The 18,110-nt window shown below is 39.0% G+C and overlaps 1 protein-coding gene across 4 annotated transcripts in view; it reads left to right on the forward strand.

Moving 5' to 3' along the window:
• The window catches only part of ZDHHC14 (zDHHC palmitoyltransferase 14), a 113,597-nt gene that overhangs the window by 44,494 nt on the left and 50,993 nt on the right, over positions 1-18,110 (forward strand). For 2 of the 4 annotated variants that reach the window (XM_086745875.1, XM_086745877.1), the window contains exon 2: positions 16,378-16,550. In XM_086745875.1, the coding sequence (XP_086602001.1) occupies positions 16,378-16,550 (173 nt within the window). The remainder of the gene's footprint in view (positions 1-16,377; positions 16,551-18,110) is intronic. The other 2 variants (XM_086745876.1, XM_086745878.1) reach the window with 1 other exon arrangement.

Raw genomic sequence — 18,110 nt, forward strand, 5'->3', positions numbered from 1 at the left:
TGGCACATAATTGTTCTGTCTGGTTTGTGTCCTGGATAGGTGCATGCTCAAAAAAAGCAGAGGGATGATAGGGAGGTGAATTGCCTTTACTCGAGGTCACATAACAGATTCCTGGCTGATCCAGGAAAGCAAATTTACCGATTCCTGGTCTCCTGTCCTATCCACTGAACTGTTTCTGACCTCTGTTGTAGCACACTTCTCTTAGGTTAATCCATCCCCTTTTTGAGAGAAAATAAAATATTATTTCATCAACCAAAAATGAAGTCCAAAGCACACGTTCACTGTCCTTCAAGAGAGACAAAAGGAACAAAGATGGATATTGTATTTAGCTACAGTTGGAGGACACAGTGTTGTTTGTGCAATGCTCTTGAGGTCTCCAGAGAGTCTTTCCTAAGCACAGAAAGGCTGAGGAAGCAGAGGTATTGGCATGGTGTCGAAGCAGCTGCAGAGGGCTGGCTCGGCTACAAGCATCTGAGTGCAGAGTAGGTCAAAAAATAAGGAATGTTGCTTTGTTGTTTTGAAAGAATATATAGTTTTAGCTAATTTTAGCATGAGTAGTATAATGTCATGTAGAAAACAGAAAAACAGAGATGATTGCATTGTAGGATTGCCGTGTAGCACGTTAGCAACTAAGGGTTTTAAGCCATGTATTTTCAAAATATTTTCAATACTTTTTTTTTTTAATAATCTAGACACTGTCTTGTACCAGTTTGGAAGAAATTTTTTACAATGACAGTGGTAGAACATTGGAACAGGTTGCCCAGAAAGGTGGTGGATGCCCCATCCCTGGAAATATATTCAAGGCCAGGTTGGATGTGGCTCTGAGAAACCTGATCTGGTTGGAGATGTCCCTGCTCCTTGCAGGGGGGTTGGACTGGATGGCCTTTGAAGGTCCCTTCCAACCCAAATCATTCTATAATTCTGTACTAGGCCACCTCTGGCCAGTAATGCTGCCAGGGCCTTTCTTTGCACTTCACGTACACTTGTTGACTTCCATAGCGTGAGATTTCTTTTTTACTTTAGTTTTCAGTGAAGTAGAAATATTCCTTCCAATTACGAATCTTTAAATTGTATTTATAGATTTAAGGTTTAGTTTAGCTCTTCAGTACCATATGAGAAGCATCTTGAGAGGTTTTTGACAAGAGCAGTGTGCCAGCTTTTCAAAGAGAACAGTAAGGAAAAACAAAGGAAAGAACTTAAGTCCTTTGCTTTGAACATCCAGTAGTCAGTGAAGAAAGAGTAAAAATAAAATAAAAGAATAAAATATTTGCTACTGTTCAACTTTCCTTTTTAGAAACATCAGCAATTGTTTTTTTCACTTCTGACTCTTCTATTTTAAAATTGTTTCGTTTATTGCTCTGTTGTAGTTTTTAATATAGCTGTCATTAACATGCTGTTCTGTGAATATTAATCTTTATGAACTGATGCTCTTGACTGTGACAATGGGGACTAGGCTTCAAGGAAAAGCCTAATTAAAAGCTAAGAACACAGTAAGAACACAGGTAATTCATTTATAGTTACCCATCGTATAAAGTATTCCCATTTGTTTACCTTAATATCTAGCTAGATACTACAAATTTTAGAACACCAAATTATGGACTCATTCCAATGGGTGTTTTCATTATTTTTGTCATGGGTTTGTATGTATGTTTCCAGAAAAGGGAGAGAAGGGGTTGACAAAGGGTGAATTAATAAAACTCTCTCAAAGATTAGATTTATTTTGGCACCTAGGTCCCCTTACAATCGGTGCTAATCATGTTCCTAAATGCCGGGTTTTTTTCTGGGACCTTATCCCACTGTAGGACAGGCTTGCAGCTCAAGTGTTTACATTCTTTTAGGTTACGGATCAAAATGCAGCTTAGGATGCTATGAATGATTATCACGGCTGTTGCAGATGTGGACTGTTACATCTCAATGGCTGTTCACTGTTCTAACAGACTGAAAAAATGCAAATAGCTTGTATCTGAGTATTTCTCAGTGTCTGTGAGAAGTTGCACACCAGTAACAGGGCTCATATGCACTCATGGTTATGAATTTTAATTCAAACATAGTTGCATTAAAAATCTTTTTGAGGAATGGATGCAGTTATACTAACAACTTGGCATTCGCCATGCTGCTTGCTATTTTGAGGTTTGTAGCTTTTCTGAATAGAAAAACTGCACACACTACTCTTGCATATTTATTTCCATTCCCTTCCAGCCCCAGTATTTCCTGCACGTTTTAAGCAAGTTAATAGGCGATTGGTATGTATTTGGGACATGCAGGATATTAAAGTTGGTTTGCAATCCAGGACAAGATGCAATGTTTAGAATTTTAATTAACATACATTTTGAAATATGAATTTATCTCTGGACTACAGAGAGTGGGTTAGGATCATGTCTGTAGTTTGTAAGCTGTGTAGTCTTCAGTCCTTTTTTCATCCTTTCAGTAAAATCTTATTAGAATCTTCTGTCTGCTAGTAAGAAGCTTTGACTTTACGGACAAACGGAAATGTATCTGACAAAGTGGCAAATACGAGAAAAGAATGGAAGTGGTCCAGTAGTGAGAATGAGTTCATTAAGTTAAAGTCAAATTAAGCTTAATTTATTACTTTAAGAAGGGCTTAAAAAATAAACAAGCATTAGTTGAGTACTCAGTTCATCAAGAAGTTCAGTTGCCTGGCAGTGCTTCTGGACTTCAATTTGTGAACTTATTCACAGTGGTATGATGAATTATTTGGTCTGTTCTTCATACCAGTAAGCCTTTGAGGGTTTGATCTTCTTCAGGCTAATGAAACACTAGATAATATGTTATTCTGTAATGGATGTGAAAAATGAAGTTTTGTTTCAGAGCATAAGAGAGCAAAATAACTGCTCTTGGAGGAATAAGTGCAAATAATGTTATTTAAGCTGGTAATGTAAAGTTCAACGGACCTGAAATTAGATTTACATCTGTATTTTGAGAGAAGATTGCTTGCAAGACCGTCCATTCTTCTTTGCTTTTTTCTTTTTTTTTTTTTTTCCTTCAGACAAAGCAGAGTATTGGAATAAAGAATTCTGTGCTTCAGTTGTAAAGAGTAGTTTCTTATGCATTGAGAGGGAAAGAATTTTTCTATAGCTGTGAAGAAACAGGATCTTGTGCCTCCGGGCCTATATTTTATTTGTAAACAGAAATTAGTTATTCTACTGCAGTGTTGCATGTGACTTTCATACACTTTGCTTTATCACTTTTGCATTGTGAGCATTAATTCAGTGTTCATAACCAGGAGCAAGATGCACCAAGATCTCTCCTTTCTGAATTCATATAGACAAAAAAAATGTCGTAAATCCTCATTACATTGCGCCTTTACATTGGAAAGCTATTGAAAAATGAAGGCTATACCTGACATCTGAACTTTGTTGTCATGTTTGTACGGGCGCAGAAAGGAAGGAGGAACAACACGTTGTGCATGGATCCTTTCGCTTAGTGCAGCTATTTGAAGTGACATAACCAGCACGCTTCTCACAGTTACATGTAGCTTATCTCTTTGAATGTAGTATCTTCTGCAAACCTGAAAGGTAAGCTTTTCCATGGAGAATGGACATAATCAGAGGACAGGCTACAGGAAAAGAGTAAAGGCTGCAGAATATTACTGAACTCTGGATCTTCCTCCTGGCTAGCATCTGTTCCTATTGCCATGTGTGAAGCTGCTGATTAATCCCAGGTAGCAGCTTCTCTTAAAGCTCAGTTGCCAGCATCCTTAGATAATCAGGATGATTTTGGGATATTGGAAAGGCTGCAGCTCTCCTCTCGTACTGTAGCACAAAGAGAGCGTACGTTTGGAGCTGGCAGAAGGGCCGGGGCAGCCGCTATCCCTGTTGGTCACAGTCTGGCCAGGAGAGACCCTGAGGAACAGTGGAAGTGGTCTTGCAGCGGTGTCTGGTTTGTTGCTGCAGCTTCTCTGCTATTGTTTTATGTATTCAGAAGATTTCCATTTCTATTTAACTTCATGCCTTGCTAGTTTCCTGTTTGTGCAAAATTACTGAAATGCAGACCAACAGTTGGAGCTTTATTTGCGTGGCTGAGCGTGTCTGGGAGAACTGTTTACATATCAGCATCGGAAACTGGGAGGAGAACAGCAGAACATCTTTGACAATGGAAAGACAGAGAACAAATCTTGTGTTGCAATTCCTTAGAGTATATTTTGGGAGAAATGAAGTAAGAGAGCTTTGCTCTGATTTTCAAGGCTGGCTTGCCTTAGGGAGAGAGATCACGTTATTCCACTTGCAAAATCATCTACTGGACATCCGTATAAATAGTGGCCAAAGAAATGCTCTTTCAGTGGCACTCGGGATCATATCATATAGGCGATAACAGGTTGATTGATTAAAATGTGAGAAGAAAAAGGTTTGAATTTTACAGTTGTAATGAATGTAATAAAGACCTCATTTGCTTTGCTTCACTGTCTTGTGACACTTCTCTAAAAAGTTTTGGCAGTCGGACAAAAATAGGCAGATGTTAAATTGAAGAAGTAAATGATACATTTTAAGAAGGGTAACATTAATACCCTGTGTTTGTTATTCTCTGCTACCTGAAATCTTGGTTCAATTTACATTGAAATTTGGGGCTTGGGGTAATTACTTTACCACAGATTGCAGTAGCAACTCAACTGGGAAAAGGCTTGAAAATTTAAATGAAATAGTAGAAAGTGAAATTTGCATATGAAAATATAAACTGAGTGAGAATTGTAAATAAAATACTTTTAAGAAGGAATAAAAAAGCTGTGCATTTGTTCTTTGTTAATCTTCTATTCAGGTCTTGATTATGCATTAGCAGTCAAAATATTTAGCTGCTGTACAACAGCTAACTGTAAAGTAACTGGTTCTTTAAGTGACTGACATTTGTGTGAAGAATGTAATTGTCTTAAATCTGGAATTTTTTTTTTGCTGTAGAGCTTGCTACAGAACCTTCTGTGATACTCTCAACTTCTAACCATAAATATGGATGACTTTCATCCTCAGTTTTTAATTTTCAATATTCTTTGTTGTAACTTTTTAAAGTGTATTTTTCCGTGATATGTATTTCTTGATATAGTTGACTTAAGAGAAAATATGATGGAATATGTTTCCTTCCTTTGAACAGGTGATTTAAATCATAGAGTTGATGTATGGTAGAAGTAACTTTTCGTGAATTATGCAAGTGTTCAGGGAGGGAATATGGAATTAATAATTTCAGTCAGTTGCCTTTCTCAAGAGGAAAGTGCCTGTGTGTCATAGTGCAGCCCCGATCGGGACCAGACTACACACTCTCTCTCTCGCTCCCCCCACCCTCCAAGAGAATAGGGGGAGATGGTATAAGGAAAAACAGCTTGAGGTTTGAGATAAGGACAGGGAGAAAATCCTTAAAGTTACCATTACGGGCAAAACAGACTCGACTTGGGGAAAACTATTCATTTATTTCTAAAACTAGCGGGAGAATGAGACAGGGAACAAGATAACCGCCCCCCACCCCTCCCTCTTCCCGGGCTTAACATTATCTATACTACCTCCCCTCCCGAGCAGCACAAGGGGGAAGAGGGAATGGGGGTCGCAGTCAGTTCATCATGCGTTGTTTCATGCCCCTACTTCGTCATCGGGGGAAGAACTCCTCGCATTCCTCCTCTGCTCCATCGTTGGGTCCTTCCCACAGGCCACAGTCCTTTGTGAAACTGCTCCGGCGTGGGTCATCTCTTCCACGGGTGCAGTCCCTCCACAGGCCACAGCCTCCTTCAGGCCTCCACCTGCTCTGGCGTGGGGTCCTCCATGGGCTGCAGGTGAATCTCTGCCCCTCTGTGGGCCTCCATGGGCTGCAGGTGAATCTCTGCCCCTCTGTGGGCCTCCATGGGCTGCAGGTGAATCTCTGCCCCTCTGTGGGCCTCCATGGGCTGCAGGGGGACAACCTGCTCCACCATGGTCATCACCACAGGCTGCAGGGGAATCTTGGTCAGGAGCCGCATTACTCCTCCCCCTCCTTCTGAACTGACCTTGGCATCTGCAGCCATTCCTCACAACAGGCTGGCTGATGCCTCTCAGGATCCTTTTTACATTTTATTCACTTCTCATCTCCTCTCCGCTTCTTGCAGCCAGGCCGGGCCGAGTTGGGCCCAGTCGGCTGCCCAGCGGGAGGCCAGAGGGTGAGGCCTGCAAGGCCCATGAGGCCTGCGCCTCCCCCTCTCTGCCCCCGCTCAGCTGCTTCACATCTTCTCTTTTTTTTTTTTTTTTTTTTCCCCCCTGTTTTCCCCTTCTTAAATACGTTATCGCAGAGGCGTTATCACAGAACATTCTGCTACCAATTTGCTCGGCCTTGGCCAGCAGCAGGTCTGCCCTAGGCCTGGCGGAGTCCACTGAACAAAGGGGAGCGACTTCTAGCAGTTTCCTACAGAAGCTGCCACCTTAGGCCCCCCGCTTACTAAACAAACCCAGAACATACATTTGTGGGACTATGGAGAAAAGCATAATAGGATAAAGCCACTCATTTGCAATTTGAATGTACTTATTGAGGCTTGAGCATTTAACATAAAAGTGTATATAGAGCATTTAAAAAAAAAATCCAAAATAAAAAAAAAAAAGAAAAATTCAGAGAAAAGTATTTCAGTATTCAAACAACACAGTGTTTTCTGCAGACATCCCTGAAGATAATTAAATGCTGTGTCATTGCTAACTCTGCTGATTCAGAAGCAATCTTTCCATGTAGGATATTTCCTAAACTTGTAATGCTTGGACTTGGATCCGCATCTGAGTTCTAATGCAAAACAGTAAATGGCTATTTCTAGTTCTTTAAATTACGTTACTAACCAAAATATTTGTGGTGGTAATGCTTTCTGTGTAGATGGAGCACTATGTACTTTTTTTTTTTTCCATGAAATAAAAGATTTGCTTCAAGCTAGTCTTGTAATTTGTTTATATTTAAACTGACACATTTTTAGATATAGAGAGCTGGCACTACTTTGGCATGATGTGTGCCCATTAATTGTTGGTTGGGTTTTTTTTGATCTAAAGTAGCCTGCAGTATGCCAGTCTGTTTATCCAGTGAATGCTTAGTCTGGGGTAAGAGAATTCCTGTGATACTGTGAGCAGGAAAACAAAGTACACCTTCTCAGGTAAAACTCTCCCAACGCTTGTGGAGACCCATGCCTGTGAAGTTACTGCAAACGGGTCTCTCAGGTCTTTGAGAGGCATGATCAAGTCGCTGGATTGCTACAGCTTAACTCTACCTCTTTCAGGGAAGAGAAGGTTAAAATCTGTTGGTTTTATGCTTAGTCTGGAAAAGAGGAGGCTGAAGGGACACGTCATCGCTCTCTACATCTACCTGAAAGGAGGTTGTAGGGAGGTGAGCATTGGTCTCTTCTCCCAGGTAACTAGTGATAGGATGAGAGGAAATGGCCTCAAGTTGTAGCAGGGGAGGTTTAGGTTGGATATTAGGAAACACTTATTTACTGAAAGAGTGATCAGGCACTGGAACAGGCTGCCCAAGGAAGTGGTGGAGTCACCATCCCTGGAGGTGTTCAAAGAATGCGTAGATGTGGCACTTCAGGACATGGTTTAGTAGGCATGTGGTGTTAAGTTGATGGTTGGACTTGATGATCTTGGAGGTCACTTCCAGCCTTAAAAATTCTATGTTTCTATGCTCCTCCTTGCTTTATGTTCCCAATTGCTTTATTTATAACCATATGATGTACACTTTTGATATGCAGTGTGGGCAGGATCATCAGTTCTCCATTTTTTTATACGTGAAGGAGCGCCAGGAAGTGCTGTATCTGTGAAGCTTACCTTGGCTTTCCAAAGAAAGAGCAAATGCTTCTATTATAGTGGTTTCTGCTGAGAACTTAATGTTTAAATATTCCCCCCCTGTATTTTAAAGTTCACTTGTGCATTTTATGCAAAAGACTTGCAATATGGAGCATTGCAGAGGGAAAAATACACAGTAAAAAAAAAAAAAAAAAGACCCTATAAGACAATAGATGGATGAGATTCCATTTAATGACTAAGTCCACATAGCAGTTGAGTGCTTATGAAAATGACAGTTCAGCTTCATCCTGCCCCTCTGTGTTCCTACCTATTCACTGGCACACATTACATTATACAGTGAGTGTTGTTGTTCGGGAATCTAACAGAAAATGAATGTTTTTTTTCAGAAAAGGGAAGAAGTTGAGAGCAATTCCTCTTTTAACACGATGTTAGCCAGCTCGCTTGTGCTTATACGAGGGAAGTGACAGGAGTGGAGTGTGGGCAGGGGTAGGGATTGCATTGACAGGCCTTTGCCCTTTAGCAAGAGGTAGGCTTTACGCCTGGCCTTTAAGCCTTATAAATTGTGCAGGACAAACACAAAATACTGCTCATTGAAAGCTCCAAGTCCATTATCTGGCAGCAGCTTACTTGCATACGTTTCAGTTTCCAGAGAATCCTGTGGAAAATCACCTAGAAGCTTGTACTCCTTCAGGGACTCGCGTTTGTGGCGTAAGGTATTTCCGCTTGTGTTGTCCCAGTTCTCATTTCGGTTCATAAGTACTTGGGATTAACCTGATGGTTTAGTTATAAAATCACATAACAGGAAATAATAAGAAATAATAAGGAAGTAATATGAAGCATAACAGGAAAGAATGTTCTATATGAACTGTTTAAAAGAAATAGTGAGTTTGTGCATCTGGTGGAATTCATTAATCAGTCGTCTTTTACTATGGAAACCAGACCTTGTACTGTATGCAAAACCGGAGAATTGAAGTACAAATGTATTTTTAGCTTTTCAAGTAAGGAATTAGTCATCAAACAGAATTTGCACTAAAGGAAGCCTTCAGTTTGCTGCGTGGTTGGAAGCCATTCCTTTTCTGAGTTTGTCTTTTCAGGATATGTCATACTTGCATTGGTCTTTCGTAAAGAAATTGATTATTTAGTAAGACTCAGGCTCTTGACGCGTTAGATATTTCCCATTTTTCTACTACCTTGCTTGGAAATTTCTGGCCAACAATTGATGCAATCAGAATTTTAGAAACTGTGTATTGTAAAATAAAGACGTTCTTTCTCTATATAACAAAGCAAAATTCAGTTGCGCTTGTAGGAGCTTCAGTAAGCACATCTGTTTTGCAGGCAGGTTCTTTTTGCATTGTGTTATATCTTTACCAGCTTTGAAGGCTGACAGTGGATCATTAGAGTTAATTCATGTGGCAATAAAAATTGGGGGGTCACGCCAGGCTATTACTGACGGTTGGACTAGATGATCTTATAGGTCCCATCCAACCATGTGATTCTATGTGATTCTATGAAACATACTTTGATTGTTGCGTATCTGCTGCATTAAACCTTTAAGATCTTTACTTGTAGGAGGAAGTTTGTGTTTATCTTATACAATTTCATAATCAACATTGCTTGCTAAGCTTCATCTAAACTCCTACGTCCAAATCCAGCCAGTGTAAATCTGATTTCAGTGGTAATGCACTAGAATTTACTGGAGTCAGCGCTGCCAGGAGTTCCAGTGAGCGCTTGCTGGTTTGAGCAGGGGAGAGAGAGAGGTCTCCGCCATCTTTCGCTCTTGGTAATTGCTCCTGTGTTTTGACATCAGCTTTAAAGACCGAACTGTGTCAGGTTTTTACATGAAACTTTGAAGACCAGTTGTCAAGCTTTTGCTGTTCAGGGTAACATTAGGCTAATTTTATTTTGTACTAGGTTTGAGAAAACTTCCAAAGCACTTAATTAGGTTTAAGGATCATGCTGTTGTGTAATCTATGTGATTTCGTTATATTAATCTTCTTTGGTTTAGTAATAATTTCTAAGTGCTGGTAGAGGCTAGGACACTTATGTACACAATATAATTACTATTATTCTGTATGTGTTCCCATTTTAAAATTATTTTTAATGAGCATTAAAATTAAGTGGAGTTACCCTCAAGTGTATAACAAATACAGGGAAAAGTAAGATATATCCAGCACCATAAACTAGTAAAGCCTTCAAACAAGGTTAAATACTGCTTCTCTGAAACCGTTCAATAAAAATGCATTTATTTGTTATTAAACTGAGGAGGAGGTAATATTCTGTGTATTTCTTCCCTTCCTGCTGTCTTTCTGTCTTTCGCTTGTTAGCTGTTGTGTCTTCACATGTTTGCAGCATTCCAAATTTCCTGGATTTTAAATGAAGCAAATATCAGAAGAGTGATGTTTGTCTTGTATTTTATCAAATAATTGTTTGAAACTGAGAGAGTTTCATTTTGAAATGAGAGAGTGTATGATATAAAATAGTTCAAAGCACAAAAAAAAATTAATGAAATAAATCAATTTTTTTTAAAAAACTAATTTCAGATCCCATTGAAATTAGTTTGTGGTTCTCTTACTATCTCTTGAAAATTCTAATAGGAATTTTAAAGGCTATACAAAAGAATCAGGCAGATGTAGAAAACTAGTGCAGAACTTCCTAGCTAATCTTGTTAGGCATTTCATGTAACATTACTTGGATTAATCTGTATTCAAATTTCACCACATTTTCTGTGTGCCAACAGCATGCTTTTGAAGAATTAACTGTTAGCTGGTTGATGCACTGGAAGTTGTTTCCTATTGTAACTTTTTTCTTAAGTCAGACCTTTCTTAAGAGTTTCTTCACCTTAACTTTAAAATAAGGTCCTCTTAAAGAGGTAGGATGATGGGATTTGGTGGTAGGCTGGAGGTGGAAACATGTGAGCATCCTAGAAAATACTGACTGAAAACTCATACATTCAAACATTTTTTAAATCTTATTTTTCTTCTAGTCTTTAAATCAGTTATGAATTCTTTTCTGTAGCATTGTTTTCTGCTGCAGCTCTGGTTATACAATGGGAAAATTTATACTATGCTGCTTACAATTCTGAGTCTATTAAAACTGTGTTTTAATACCAGAGGTGCAGTACCTTTGAAGTTGTCTGTAGCAGCTTGAAGCCTGCATGATATGTGAGAGTCTTTAAAAGTGCATGGTGCAGTCTTCTTTGCCAACACTTTTCCTAATGGCAATATGAACTATCATGTTCTCTAGTTGAGATTCTACTGGAAAACAAGTGAAAAGAGGCAACCCTCAAAAACCCTACAACAGTGAAATGATTTCACTCTGATCATTCTCTTTGTCCCATTTATCTTCCTGCAGCCTTTGTCAGGCAGCACCCTTCAAGGTTCTTGCCGTGCCCTCATGTTTTGCCTGTCCTTGTGCCTTCCGCTGTCTGTATTGTGCTCTACGTGCATGTCTTTGGCTGCTTTCTTTAAACCGGTAACTTGTCGTTAGAAAAGTAAATTATAATAAGCCATTTTTGCTCTTCTAGCTGAGAGTCTATTTGCCTTTAATTTATCTATACAGGTATTCTGTTGTCATCTCTAAATTGACAGAGGTCAAGATCAGAACGTGATTTCGCAACAGGCAGCGGTCTGAACGAAAACCTTTATGGAAAGCTGCGGAACTGGAGATATCCTCCCTCTGTTCCAGGTTCCCTCTCCCTCTCGTTTTTGTGAGGCCTTCTGTGTCTCTTGCCTTGTGCTGATATCAACGCTCCTTTCCAAGTGCATCTTTGATTTGTTAAAGAGACAGAAAGAGAAGTCGACAGAACAGTGTCCTTTTCATATGTTTTAGCAAGCAAACTTGGCTCACAGAAGAACCTGATGAAGATTTGTATTGACATAAGGTCAGAAGTTTGGGACTGAATGGCTTGGAGCAATGATACAGTGGAGTAGAAAGGAAGGGGGAGCTAAGAGGAGCTGTAAATAAGAGTGGAAGGACAAAATCCAAACCCTTTGGATTGGCTTAAGGGAGGCAGCACAGTCTCATTCAGATGTTATGGAACATCTGGAACATGTAGAAGCAAACACAGGGTTTGCAGTGCAAACCTTTCTTAGCATTGGACACCACGAGCACGCCAATAGCTACTGTTATCTTAAATAAGCAATACTTGCAGAAACATCAATTAAATTGATGTATGAACAGGGATCTTTTCCGTTATGTTACTTTGTTCTACTATACTTACATTATGCTCTTCCTAGAGTACGTTTTTTTTATATATATCTGCTGCAAAGAGTTTTATGTTGGTGAAAAGCTTGACACAGTATCCTATTATCAGTCTTGCCAGCCAAGCTGGTGGGAGTCATTTATTAATTTTTTTAATTAGTGCAATTAAGTGTAATCACTAGTACATCTTTGCATATAATCTGTACTTTTATTGTTTTCTGCCTGCCAGCTTAGTAAATATTAAATGAGATCTCCAGTTTCTCACAGGTATAAAACCCTGTCTTTTTTTGTGCTCTTGAGTAAGTGGCTGTATTTGTTATTAGTGGTTTGTTGTAACTACAGGGTTAGCCTCTCTACAAGTCAGACTCTCTCCAAATCTCCATTATCCCTACTGGATAGATTTGTCATTTACTGTATCTCCCCATCAGTGAATAACAACAGCTGTCAGTGAACTGTTCAGGAAAGTCTTCGCCTTTCCAGGAAAGGCCTTAAGGAGGCTTCCCGCCCCCCCTTCCTTGAAAGTTGTAGGACTCTTACTGGGTGTGCTTTTTAGTACAGTTACTACATGTATTTTTAAGCTGAGGGAGCATGGTTACCCAGTTAAGAGGGCTGCTGGAAGGTAAGCATTACTTCTGTTGTTCTCCTGCATCCTTCGTTCACAGGGATGATGCTTGATAATTATCTCTTAAATGCCAGTGTGTTTTTTATTTTTATCTAGCTGTGACAGACTAGTCTTCCAGCAGATTTTATTTCCCTCCTACACTCATGCAAACTTTCACATGATGCCTCAAAAAAGCAGCTGAGAAGCCAAGCAAAAAGCAGGGCTGATTTGTATAAAACCCCTCAATTAATTAATTCAAAACTTCAGGTTTTGTTACTGGTTGCTATGTGCAAATCCAAACATTGCTTTCTGAAGAAGCTGTTTCCACAATAACAGTCTTTAGCGGGATCTACGGTCAAGTAATACTTCCTAAAAATGTGTTTTCTGGGGTGGTCCTTGCTATAACTACAGACACCAATTAAGAACAACTGTTTACTGTGTCGAAGACATAAACAGAGGATGTCAGTTCACCTCTAGTCATTATCAAGTGTGATTTTAAACGGTTAGTCGCTGCAGTTTGCACAGAGATTTATTCTGAAGCTCTGTGCAGCTTTATCGTAAGTGATGCTGCAGACGGACAGTTCCCTGCCCAGGGAATCCCTCTGCATGGGAGTTCTGAAATTTGCTGGTAGGAAATACCTTTACTTTAAAACCTCACTGAAAATACCATCCAGAAAGGATATTTCATGTAGTACCTGAGGAAGGCTGATGCCTGAAGGGATGCAAACTCAGTTGAAGCAAATTAATTAAGAAATTTGAGCAAATAATAGGAATAATCTTTTTCTGTGTGTATTTGACGATTCTAAAAGTAGTAACACTAAAACAAATTGTTTAATATTGACTTAATGTATCAGTACAAATACATTCGTTACATAAGAATGCAAATAAAAATTATATAAATATGCAAGTGTATTTTTACAGATGTATTGAGAATTTTGAACTAAAATCCATGTTTTTAATTTGGAGCCATTTTTAGTGATTTTTTTAATAACCCAGGAGATATTAAGATTCCCCCCCACCCCCGTGTTTTTTATACAGACATGAAGAAAAAAAATGGTCTATACAGTATCTGTTCTTTTTAAATTTAATTGACAGGAATTTGAAAAATTAATTTAGCCTTTCTAAAGGATAGGTATCTTTGAGCTCTCTGCAGACTCAGGTAATATTGTATGGTCTGTTCATATGTAAATCAGCCTGGACTGAATGGTCCTGCCTAGGCTTACTGTCTGAATCTCTGTAAGGACTGATTTCTCAGCTTGAAATAATTTCTGAACTGGTGGAGCATTAGTTGGTTATTATTGCTAAATATGACATCTTTGGTCTTTTGTGCATTATTACTGAAGTAATTCCAAGTCAAAGTTGATAAAATACAAGATGTTAAACCCTGAAAACACCTTTAGGCGAAGCACGATTACCTTACACTTGCCTGTGGTGAAGAGTGTGCAGGGCTTTGAGAGTGGGTTGTGGCTTTTTTTCACTGAAGATGAACTTGGTTCAGCAGGGCAGAGATGGACATTTCCCTGCTTTTTTTACTAGAATGTAAATGTGACTTCACATTTCAGCAATGCAAGACTTTCTCAGTATTTCAGCACAGTAATTTGTTCTTTCTAGCAATTCCCTATTAAATTGTTAAAACAAATTAATGAAATTGTTAAAACAAAACATGTCACTGTCATGATGGCCCTGCAGTATCCATTCTCTGAGCATCACTGAGAATTCATGTTCTGTAGGTAGGCACCATTGCTGTTTTTGCTTTGGCACCTGTCTAGATTGTGTTGTGCCTGCTGTGCTGCCCAGAGATTATCTCGTGTTGCCTTTCGCACACATACAGCTCTTGTTTGGTCAACAGACTTCATCACAGTTGAAATTTCTTCGGTATGTGTAATGAATAATGCAATAGTAGAATAATGGCACTGTGCTATATTTAGTGTTCGTTAATGTACATGTTCTCTCTAATCCTTTTAAAAATACGTTCTTGCAACCTATTTGTACTCTTGCCTGAGCATATTACAGTAGTTTTGATTTCAATAATCCTTTGTGGCAAGAAATAAACTGAGCAGTAAGACGTTAATGGGGTATGAAATCTTCTCTTTGGTTGTTCACCCTGACTTCTTTGACATGAAGAGAACAAGGCTTATATCTACCAGCTGTCTTGCTACTGCTTCCTTTCGTTAGCACAGATTTCATAAATCTGGGTCTTTGCAACAGATTTTCTAAAAGTGTGCATTTCAAGTATGTTTCCTAGTATTTAAACAGTTAATTCATTAAATGAAACTACAATATCTCTTGCCTCTTGGCTTTTTTTTATACCCAACTGTCTTTTTAATCTTTCATAACCCGTTATGCCTGTAATATTACATTCATGTAGGGCGAAAGATGAACTCTACTCATAGCGATGGTATGATGCACAGTGTAATGCATCTGGACCCACAGCGTTCTATGAAACAGCCAAGTACATTTAACAGGATGGTGCAGGGAGATAAATGCTCGGTACATGGTAGCTGGTATGACAAGCATTTCCATTCTCTCCTCATCCCGTTGGCAGAAGTGACGGGCCGTGAAGCTGATGTTGTCATCACTTGCTCAGAGTTAACATTCCAGTGAGGTTAACTGACTTGCAGCGCAAAAGCTCACACGTCTGAATCATAATGTAAGGCAGTCAGCAGAAACAGGGAAGACTATGTTAATTAAACCTGATTGATACCTGGAAGCTTTAGACGAAGCCCTAAGGCTTGTCAACCAAATAACTGCCTAAAACTTGTTGGTTTTCAGCTTATGTTGGTTTTAGGCTTATTTTATGACTTCTCTTGCAGACATCAGAAATACATGAAACCACATGTGGGTTTTACCCCGTCTACTTAAAATAAGAGCTATGAAGAGAGTCTTAGGCCTGTGTGTTTTCTTAGATGATCCTGCAGAGCTTATTGTATGACTCAGATTAACAGGAGTACGCTGTGCAGTGGCTTAGCTTTCGTATCCCCTCTTTTTGCACAACTGTAAAGAGATATTTATATTTGTGTGTTGTTTAGATTCCACTGCTTCTGTCCATTTTGATTTTATTAGGTGTGAAGCCTAGAGGAAAATTTGCTAACACTGAAATCCAGTCTTAAGGCCTACATGTCTATTGTAAATCTGGTAGCCATAGAGCCTTTCTTTGTGCTGGTGTTGATATTGCCCTAGACCTCCCTGGATTTTATGTTTCCAGATGTGTTGCACTGTCATTTGCACTCGTCTTACTCTGTAAATGAGTAAACAAGCTTCCCAAGTTACAAGAAATGGATTAAGAAAGAGAATCAGGAGTGGTGTTATAATATTTGTATATACCAAGGCTATTAAAGGAATGTGTCACAGGTGTAAGTTCTTGAGCATCGTCCTTGTGATGGACAGTAAATTGATTTTATAGATTTAATTACATTTTTCAATGTGGCTTATTTAATCATCTTATGTTCTTTGCTTTTTATTGCTGAATATCTTCAAATTATTTCCCGTTCCCTCTCCCAATTTATTTTAAGTAATTGGGCAGTAGATGAACAAATATATGAACTTAGAATATCCTGAAGTAAAAATCTTGCCTTTTCTTATGAAAATGAGTATTGCATATTAGTGAGGTCATTATTTTGCTGTTTGGACCTTTATTATATTAAACAGATCATGAGAAATTTCAGAAGTGTGGTGAACACTTAAACAGAAATTTCAGCTTCAATAAACATTCCAAGACAAGTAACGTATCAATAGAAGAAAATTAATTCTTCGTAAGTGTTTATAATGGTAAACAAGTTACAAGTTGCACTACGTGTTACTGATTATGTTTAATCTTTTTTCTTTTTCCAGTTGTCCGTATTTGTCAGAGAAGATTACACCTGCTATACCTGCAATCGGTGGGATTCTTTTCTTTTTTGTGATGGGAACCCTGCTGCGTACTAGTTTCAGTGATCCTGGTGTCCTCCCACGCGCAACACCAGATGAAGCAGCAGATCTAGAGAGACAAATAGGTAACACTGAAGGTCTGTTGTCTCTTCGCTTTCCTCCTGAGGGTTCATGTACTGTGTGAAGGCAGTGAGCTGCTCTGCTCGTGGGAGGAGTTACTCCTCTCTTGCCACAGTAATTGTTCTCCAGTTGTGATGTCTGGTGACATTGCAGTGATTCCTGTGGAAAAGATGGTTGATGGGTTCTTCACCAAGACAGACAGTAAACAAAATCCTGGCCCTGGAGAATGATAGTTATTACTGTAAATACTTTTCAGCAAGTATCATAGAAGTCTCCCTGTGGTACACAAGAGAATACCTTCTAAAGTGTTTTTGGCAAGAAAGCTGATATTGCGACGCCTACAATTGTGTGTCTTTTAAAGTAATGTACCCTCAGAGTTTATCTGAATTTAATTATGTTGTTATTTATATTGTAAAAGAGTCAGATAAGTCTCTGTGTTAATATACAGTCTCTGGGAAGATTTTTCTTCAGTAACATAAAATGTTACTATTTTTTATCTATGTAAAACCAGCACAATTAAAGGAGAGTGAACTAGATTTTAATCAGCCTAATTTATCAAGAGAATTGTTAACTGAATTCTAATTGTGGAATTTCTACAGCTACAAATATGCTGAATAGCTAACGTGCTACCTGGATAAGGAAGCACAAGGATGAGTTTGCAGAGCTGCTTCATAAACATGTTTTTGTTTGCTTGTTTTTTAGCAAGCTACTAAAGCTTACTGAAGGCTACTATATCTGCTTTGATATGATAGTCAGTGGAAATCCCATGTTCTGAAGCAATTTCAGAGGAACACTCACTCATACAATTGAAAAGACAGATAACAGGTTTATGCAAGCACAGGAGAAATACCTGCGGGGTCTTTGATGTTTAGTGCTGTAGTACAGTCTTAGGCTTTGTTTACTGCCACATATAATTTAATCCAATAGAAGCAAATGAGTGCACTCAAGCTGTTGTTGCAGATGCTTCTGCATCTACAGAGAGTGAATTTGAGGTGTTTGCTTCTGACTAGGCTTTGTCTGGTTCTCTAGGCTATATATCCTCCACAAAGCATTGGTAAAAATGTCTGAGGGGCAAACTAATTGCTTTAGACTCTAACGCCATGTTATGGGGTACAGTTCATTTGGTTTACACATGGAGCAGAAGTTCTGGTTTAGTTTCCTCAAGAAGCAAATGTGGTTTGTATGCACCAAAATCATGCTGTGAACCATACCGGTAAGTGGGAATTTACTGAGGGTGGTGAGGCACTGGAACAGGTTGCCCAGAGAAGCTGTGGATGCTCCCATCCATGGAAGCTCCCATCCATGGAAGCACTCAAGGCCAGGTTGGACAGGGCTTTGGGCGACCTGGTCTAGCAGGAAGTTGTCCTTGGCCAGGGCGAGGGGATTGGAATTAAATCTTTAAGGTCCGTTCCAACCCAAAGCATTGTATGATTCTATGAGAATTCATGTCGAAGTAACAAAGTATCAACAACGTTATTAGTTTCTTCTTAGCTGTTAAGAGACAGTAAACACATCATGAAGCTATATCTTCCACTTAAGAGATCTGTTGGACAAAGAAATACTGTTAAGGTAAAACA

This window comes from Chlamydotis macqueenii, chromosome 3 (assembly GCF_036417535.1).
Source record: "Chlamydotis macqueenii isolate bChlMac1 chromosome 3, bChlMac1.mat, whole genome shotgun sequence".
In the NCBI taxonomy this organism is placed as follows: Eukaryota; Metazoa; Chordata; class Aves; order Otidiformes; family Otididae; genus Chlamydotis; species Chlamydotis macqueenii.